At 46.5% G+C, this 8,984-nt stretch overlaps 1 protein-coding gene across 3 annotated transcripts in view; it reads left to right on the forward strand.

Moving 5' to 3' along the window:
• socs3b (suppressor of cytokine signaling 3b) overlaps window positions 1–3,888 on the forward strand; it is a 6,255-nt gene extending 2,367 nt beyond the window's left edge. For 2 of the 3 annotated variants that reach the window (XM_080048682.1, XM_080048681.1), the window contains exons 2-3: window positions 1,414–1,753; window positions 2,138–3,888. In XM_080048682.1, the coding sequence (XP_079904808.1) occupies window positions 1,634–1,753; window positions 2,138–2,692 (675 nt within the window). In that variant the 5' untranslated portion in view covers window positions 1,414–1,633 and the 3' untranslated portion in view covers window positions 2,693–3,888. Of the gene's footprint in view, window positions 1–463; window positions 660–1,413; window positions 1,754–2,137 lie in introns of those variants that run through there. The other variant, XM_080048680.1, reaches the window with a different exon arrangement.
• The last annotated feature ends 5,096 nt before the right edge of the window (window positions 3,889–8,984 follow it).

Raw genomic sequence — 8,984 nt, forward strand, 5'->3', positions numbered from 1 at the left:
TGAATGCAGGAATATTAGTATTTTTACTTTTTTGTATTGCTAGTTTTACTCTTTCAATTATATTCAACACTATAGTTTTGGGTGCAGTGCATGTGTAAAAAATGGGTTATTGATTAGTGTCGACTCCTATCTTTATCTACCAATAAAGTCTGTCACATCCATAAAATACTTTAACACGGTATAGTTTACCACTGTGCAATGTGTGAAGCGTTTAACTAGTTCACCTTGTCAAGAAGGGAACCCGCCAGTACCAGGAAACAGCCCGGCAAAGGTCACGCTGATTATTTATTGGCAATCTGCCGAGCGCGAGCCCGTGTATCTGTGTGTGCGCGAGCGAGCTTGCGCGCGTGTGTTTACTGGAAGGAGCCCTGAGCTCAGGAGGCGGAGCCTTACGAACATCGGCTTTACTCACTGGAAACAACCTCCAGTAACCTTCCTCCACACACGGACTGGGTCTCTCGGCACATATCGCCGCCGCCGCCACATTCCTCCGCTCAGGAGAAAGAAACCCGCACACTTTCTGGATACTTTTTTTTTTTTTTTTTTTTTGGATTTTAATGCCTGAGTTAATCATTCATTTGGCACTACTCTCGGGTAGTTTGCGTGTCTGTTCCTTTGGCGACGAGCGGCAGCGGTGCGGGGCTGAACATATCCGCAAGGTAAGTTAAAGAAGACAGTGAAAAGACGTCTAGTGGTTCATATAAGGGGACAAAATGACAGCAATATGAAGAGTGTAACGGTGCACACTGAAGCATATAGCTGCTGTTATTCGGCTATTGTGCAGTGCAGCCGAGCAGCGGGATGCAACTGTCATTTTTTGGGGGTTGTTTCGCAACCTAGTAGCCTAAATAAGTGACACCGACTTCCACTCTGTATCGGCTGTGGCTCTGAACCGTTATGGCGCCTCAGCCCCGGCACTGTCCAGTGAAGCCGACTTTATCCCACCAGGGATCAGAGCATACGGGACACCTTTTCAGTCACAGGGAAACCGGAGAACGGGGCCTCTATGGCTGGGCCGAGCTGGGAATAAAAAGAGTTATTTACTGAAAGAGGGGGAGAAGAGAGCGCGTCACACTCTTTCACAGTGACCCCGTTTCTGGGATCCGTTGTTGCGGTAAATCCGATCGAAGACAATTGAAAGCAATCAGGCTCCAGTTGCTGTCTGGCTGCAGCAGCAGCTCAGTCTTTGCGAGTAGCCTACGATTCATTTAAACTAAATATAACCTGGCTGCCTTGAGCATTTGTCACAGTCTCCATAGCTGCATTTGTTGCTTGTAAACCGAGAGCTTCAGTGTGGCAAAGTGGTCATTTATTTATGTCCATGTTTATTAGCATTGCCTCAGTGTAGCTTTTGCATGTGTGTGCACCGGTTTATATATAGGACTCATGTGTGCTCCCTCTCTCTCTCTCCAGCTGTGTTTAGGTGCTCTCTCCCAGCCCCTCTCTGGATGCATCGGACTCCTCTGCCCCGGGGCCCTGGACCCGGTGTGTGACCCCTCCACTCTCTCCCCGGTGCCCCCCCTCTCTCTCCTCTGTCTCTGTCCCAAACTCCCACCCACCTGCCCAGCTCCGTGCTCCTGTCCCGGGCCCCCTGCCTCTCGACCAGCGGGCCGATGCAGGGGGCCATGGCGCCATGGTAACCTTCAACCCCCTCACCATGAGCGGCGTGACCCCTCCGGTGGGCCGGGTTCAGGTGCCGCACTTCACCCCGCATCACTTCAAGCCCTTCACCTCACACGCACACTACCAGCAGGTGAGCCTCACCTCAGTTCTACAGAACTCTCTGTTTGTGTTATTGAAGGTGGAGTCAGCGATTCTGGAAAACGCTTGTTATCAGAACCTCTTTTTGTCAAAATCAGTGAATATTATTTCACGATCCGCTACCTGTGCCACCTGTTACTGTTTTGTGCGTTCAGAATGAATCCAGTGTATAAACACCAGATTTTGTCAGCGCTGTGCGCACACACAGTAAGGACTGGTAGCGGAATGGGAAGAAATTTAACAGATTTTTAGAAAAAAAAACGATTTTGACAACAAGCATTCTTCAGAATCGCTGACTCCACTTTTTTAAAGTATACATTTTCCCCCGGCTGATAACAGTAATGTGGTATAACATGGGGTTTCCATCCTACTCCAGGTGATGCGTTCGCTGCGTAAGCTCCAAGAGAGTGGCTTCTACTGGGGGGCCGTGGGGGGTCGGGAGGCCAGCTCCATGCTGCGCTCCGAACCGTCCGGCACCTTCCTGATCCGCGACTCCTCAGACCACCACCACTTCTTCACCCTCTCTGTGAAGACGTGTCGAGGCACCAAGAACCTGCGCATCCACAGTGAGGGAGGGGGCTTCTTCTTACAGCCGGACCCCCAGAACACCCAAGAGCTCCCTTACTTTGACTGTGTCCTGAAACTCATAGCGCACTACATGGGGAAGGGGCCGGACGCTGGACGGGGTAGGGAGGGAGCGTGTGGAGGAGGCCATTCGGGAGAGGCCAGAGTGAAAGATCTCAGCGTGTATCTGATCCACACGGGCGGGGAGAGGGTCCCCCTGGAGCTGCTGCGGCCCCTGTCCACCTCTCTGTCCAGCCTGCAGCACATGTGCAGGCGGACCCTCAACAGTCTGGGGGGGTCGGAGCGCGCAGAGCAGATCCCCCACACGCTCAGAGACTTCCTGGAGGAGTACGATGCTCCTATATGACTGACGGGGAACCGCATATGTTCCCCCCCAACACGGACCGGGTTCTCAGCGCATTACGTGAAGATGCGCAGCCACCAGATACTGACCAGAGTGACCCTTATAGGTGCCAACGTGTGAGCTCAGCGTGAGGTCGAGAATCAGCTGACGAAAAACACCATCTACCTAAAGAGTCTCACGCCGACCTGGGGTCAACTAGGATGGGTAGTGTGATTTTGGTAACCAACGATTACCTCGTCCGTCCTACCTTGCAAAAAAAAAACTAAAAAACTGACCACTAGTGTGTGAGTGGCAGACGAGGCAGAAAAGGTCAAAGGTCAATGTTTCCCTATGACTGACTCCGACGCAGAGCAGAGCCTCGTAGTAGAAGATTAACCCTGATTGGTAGATATTAACGACAGCAGCGACGACATGATCAATACCCCCCCCCCCACCCGTGTGTCCCTGTGGGGTTTTAAATGTGCTCAAGAAGAAGAAAAATCCTCTCCTCCGTCGGCCTGACATTTACAACACTTTGGATCACTGGACAGGAAGAAAGACGGCACAGAACAGAAAGGCATGAGCGGGTGGTGCAGGAGGGGGGGGGGTGGGGGGGGGGGGGGGGAGAGGAGTTTCAGAGAAAAGGCAAAGTCCGAACAAGGGGCCCAAAGCAGAGATCATACAGTGTTTGTTTGTCTGAGTGTGTGTGTGCTTGTGTGTTGTGGTGGCGCACACATTTCCACTGCTGCTTCCCGCAAATGTTGCCTCACTGAGGGGAGAGGGGCGGTCAGTCGTGCACGCTAGCTCCACACACACACACACACACACACACACACACACACACACACACACACACACACACACACACACACACACACACACACACAACACAAACAGGTACAAGCCCACAAGGTGTTGTTAGCGTGGGAACAAGAGTTAAAAAAAGAAAAAGCCTTACAAAGCATCTTCTCCTTCTTCTGTTTGTTTCTTGGTTCACCTCCATTACTTCCTCCCCCACTCCCTCCCTCCTTTATTGCATGTGTGCTTTTCGACAAGTGACAGAAAGCAGACTTCTGTTGCGGAGACAAAAGCTTGTTACTGAGACAAAAGCCTTGGCAAGGGACCAAACAGAACAGCAGAAAGAAACTTATTTTTATCCAGACAGGGCTGGAAAAATGTCAGCTACACTGTAAAAGTGTCTTGGGGAATATGGTGATGATGCTGATCCTAGAGATTGGGGTTAAAGGGGGGAGTTGGGAGGGGGGGTATGGAGAAAGAAGAGCGGGAAATGGGATTGGGAAAGGGAAATTGAAGAGGACAGAGAAGTGGGGAAGGGGAGGGGGGAAGAAAGTGGGAGGAGACATACTGGTATACAGCTAAACAAAAACATTGACATGATTGATGGCCCAGATTTAGAGGAAATGATTTGAGCTCAACAGGACGGCCGCTGCTCCTGTAAAATGTAAAATGCATAGCCAGGTTTTTGCTAAAGAGCCCCATTTGGAAAAGAAAAAAGTTTTGGCCCCGAGTCTCAGTTCTCTCATAGTGTTTTCTTTTTCTTCCTCTACATTATCATCTCGTGCTGTGTGTGTGTGCGTCCGCCTCCTGCTCTTCTCTGCCTTCTGGTTTTCTCACAAGGCCTTTTTGTAAAAGAGATAAGGGATGAAATGAACTGTTATGTGGACAGTTTAATCTCTGTAACTTTAGAAAGGTTCCTCGCCCCACCACCTACCCCTCCATTGTTACCTCTGAAGCAGGTTGCTCTGAATGTCAAGGAGAACACCAGATTTCCTTACAGCGATTTCTTCAACAACAACAACAAAAATGCCTAAAGCCTCGGATACAAGACTATAGGATTTGATCAAACTTGTTCTTTGTGTGTTTGACCAGCGCAAATATACTGAACCATGTGATCCATGTCGGAGCCGTTCATCAACATCATGTTATGTCATGTGGCCGCTTTGAGACAAGAGCACTGAAATACACATTCTGACTGTCAAATCTCATTTTCCTCACATCAAATTTTTTTTTTTTTTTATTATTATAATTTTTTTGACATGTGTTGAACCAGTGGTGGACCCACATGTGTATGTGAATCATTTTGTCTTTTATAAAGACTCTCTCGCTAACAAAAGGCTGGCCACAATGTCTGGCAGAATACAAGCTGTAATATCTGAAAAAATGACAAAAGCATTACAAGAAAAGAAAAAAATAAATGAAAAGGAAACGTTGCACATATTTATATTTCTAAAATATTTCAATAATTTATATTAAAGAGCACTATTTTTACAAAAGTCAATGCATTTCGCCCTGTGTGTTAATTCACTGTTTGTTTGTGTTTTTTTGCCTTAGTTGTCTTTTCTCTCTCTCTCTCTCTCTCTCTCTATTACATCACTGAGTAAATATTGACTGGATAAGCTCTAACTTACCGTAATGTATCCCGAGGCAAAGCCCGCCCTCATGCTGACATTATTAACTGACAAATGGGATTTCCTAGTTAAACAAAGCAGTGTTTATTCAGTCCACACGCTTTTTTTTAAAGCGCTGGACCAGGCACTAAGGACTAGGCACATTCATCATAATAGAGGGTTAAAAATGACTGCAATCATCACTTCTTGTTTTTGCCCTGCTGGTGCATTGTGGGTAAATTCCATAGGCATCAGAGAGCATATTGGAAAGGGCGGGGGGTAAGATTTTTTGTCAGGCATGCCCCGCAGATGTACACAACACACAGTAACAAAGGGATTCCCAGAAGCACTCAGTTATGTTAACACCATCTCTCTCTCTCACACACACACACACACACACACAGCATTTACTGTGTAGAAAGCTCACTTTGGGCCGGACCTAACTGGAAAGGAATGCAGCAGGGTTTTATACATCCTGCCTGAGGGGCTGAGAGAGGATGGTGTCCTCTAGAGAGAGAGAGAGAGAAACTGTGTGTGTGTGTGTGTGATTGTGGATATACATATGTGTGTGTGAGGTCAAATGGGTGAAAGGGTCCACGTGGATGAGATTTATGACGGTCTGTGGTTTAAGTGTGCAGCCCATGCAGAAAGTGTGTGTGTGTTTGAACGTAAGATGTCTGACAAGCTAGATTGCTGTTGGTAAAAATCGAGAAAAAAAAGGAGGTGAGTTTCTTCATTTCTATATTACTCACACACACACACACACACAGAGTTCCCATTCCCTGCATACCTACTGCTCTGTCTGAGGCTGGCTTCCAGGAAATGAGGCACTTTAATTGAGTTGACTTTTTACGGCTCGACTTGTGATCGTGTGTGCGTACGAGCGGTAGAGAATGAGGTGTCTTTGTGTGAGTGTGAGGAGAGCGAAAAAAAAGGAACACCATGCAGAAAAAAGTTGTTGACTGTTTTGTCACATATAATCATTCATATATATTACTAGACCCCCCCCCCCCCCCCCCACACACACACACACACACACACACATCTATCTGGATAGGGGCCAAACATCTTTCTTTTTTTACAACTGCTTTTACAGCTTACCTCAGTCCAGGTAATTACAATGATTCCATGGTTCCTTATTTTGCTTTGACACTTAAAGGAAAAAATGTCTGTGCATGTGTGTGTGTGTGTGTATTTGTGTGAGAATGTACTGTAGTTGGGTGGGTGACACTATTTGTTTATGAGAGGGAGACTGAGTGGGAAATTATAGACAAAGATGACGTAGTTTAAGAGACAAACAGAAATTAGTGAGACCTCTTCCCAAAATCCACCTAGAATAATCCAGTTTTAACACACACACACATACACACACACACACACACACACACACACACACACACACACACACACATTGTCTAAATAAGCCAGCTCAGCTCCCTATGACTCATATTATGTTCCCCATAGTTGCCTGGTTAGTTAGACTGGAATATTTTGCCTGTATCCTTTGCTCCTCTCGTGAATCTCACACACTCATAGAAAAGTCTTTCCACCATGATTCATTTTTTCGGGTAATGACTTGCTGCGGGTCCAGCCAGCTCAACAGTTGTCAACAGTGGCCCGGGCCAAGCACAACACCCGCTTCTCAAACAACCGAAACTCCGGAATGGAGTCGTTTTTTTTGTGTGTGTGTGTGTGTAAGTGTGTGTGTGTTTCTTTGGGCTTGTTGCTTTTCCAACAATCGAAACATTCACACACAAAGTTTGAGCTCAAGACGTGTGTTCAAGTGCGACACGAGGATATGTGAAATATAGTTGAGCAACAGGGAGAATGTTTTGAAAGAAGTGAGCTGGTTCGACTGATAAGGTTCTCTCTAAGGTTCTCTGTCAGTCTGATTAATAACCTGAACAGTTTTCTTTTTGCTCATTTCTCGTCTGGACTCGTGCCAGTGTCAACGGTGTCAAGTGTAGAAGGTGGAAAGAATATTAAAGAAAGGTCAGAGAGGGAATATGCCCTGCACCGAGCAGCGGTCCACAGTGGTCTTCCAGGAAGGGCCTCCGGTTTGCTGATTATTTCTTCCAGGAAGGCTTTTTGTTGGCTGATCGGCGCTTATAGGAAAAGACGTTTGGTTGGCCCATCAGCGTGAGTATTGTCACAGCCGCTTCTGATAAAGCCAGACCAGCTTCCAGGAAACCAGAGATTTACCCTCCAGCATTCCATCATTCCTTCACCATCCGCGCACACGGAGAGACGTGGAGAGAGAGAACGGGAGAGGGAGCAGAGGAGGGGTATAACAGGGACATGGATCAATAAAAACCATATGGAAAAGCATACAGATAGTCAAATGCACTCAAAAATACGTGTGCGTGTGTGCACAAGCCGGTAAAGAGAAAGTCCTGACGTGCACTCACTGACACACACACACACACACACACACACAGAGTCAAAACCGCAATATTTTTCTAAGCTGACTACACCACCACCATCCCCCCTGCACATTTGAAACTCATTGTGACTAACTTTATTTTCTCTTAAATCATCACTGGAATGGTTTTCCCGTAACACCTGGGCAGCCTGGCGGATGGGTGCGCCCCTGTGCTGTTACTGGCTGCAAGAACAAAGAACAAAATAAGAACCTTGGACAACCTGGAAAGGCACAAAACAGGTTGTAAAAAGCTGTCATGTGTCATGTTGTAAGACACATTGTTGCATTGTTTATATCTAGGAAGTGGTATTTTTTCTTTCTTTTTTTCCCCTCCATCCACAGCTGTGCGAGCGGCTCAGATGCCAAATGGCTTACTGTAACGGCGTGGACTCAGACCAAACCCTCTAACACTCTCAGGTGTCACTGCGTCCCCTCTGCCAGCAAAACAGGACCGCACAATGCTCCGACTTGAGACTGCAACAGACTCGCACACATGCGTATGAGCACTAGCATATGCACATACATATGTGGTGAGTAAGGGGTTTTTTGGTCATTCATTAAATGGCAACGCCCATGAGTTACCTTCACTGATGGAAGAAACGCCTCAATCCTGCGAGAAAATGCACCAAAGCTACAAGGAACAAGAGGCTCCACTCCACAAAAAAAAAACATAGAAGCTCACTCCTTGTCGCAGCAGACCCGGGTTCGAATCTGGCCCGGGTCGTTCTCTGCATGTCATTCCTCTCTCTACCCCATTTCATCTCTGTCTCTCCAAACTGTATAATAAAAAGCAAAAATAAGGACTGACAATTGACAGTTTACCGGTGGTTTCATTTCAATGACACATTAAACTTTGCATCTGCAGTTTCAATTGGTGAAAGAAGCAATAAAAGGAAAGAAATAAAAGAAAGAAGCAAAATATAAAACGTTACGAATGGAAGTCTTTTGGTTAACTCTCTCCAGTTGGATGTTCTCACTGCAATTGAACAGTGGGTTTGCCTGGAAAAAGGTTGAAATCATTTCTGAAAAAACAGTGCTTGACCGGTTGTTTAGGTCCGCACCAAAGTATGATTGCTGTGTTTACAACTGCCCAGCCGAACCGAAACGAGGGGTTGAACCGCACCGGGGTTCAATCTAAATGGACTAAACGTTGCATTTTTTGAAAGCACGCTAAGATGACACACACATTGCATTGTTGGCAGGAAATAGTGTACATGCCATGAACTCAATACTTCTTCAATTGCACTGAGGGAATCTTTGGGGACATTGATTGATGGATAGATTTCACACACAGAATCGTGGACAGTAAAACCAAATGTCAGATAGTAAATATAAAGTACTATGTCAAACATTTGTTTCAATATTTTACTCTGAGCCTAAAACGGTGGCACTAAATCAAAGTTATATAGATTAATTCTCTAGGCAAAAGAATATCTGTTCAAAACCTATGGCAATCGATCTAATAGTTGTTTTCCAACAAAGCATA

The sequence above is a fragment of the Ammodytes marinus genome, assembly GCF_949987685.1.
Source record: "Ammodytes marinus genome assembly, chromosome: 20".
NCBI classification, from domain to species: Eukaryota; Metazoa; Chordata; class Actinopteri; order Uranoscopiformes; family Ammodytidae; genus Ammodytes; species Ammodytes marinus.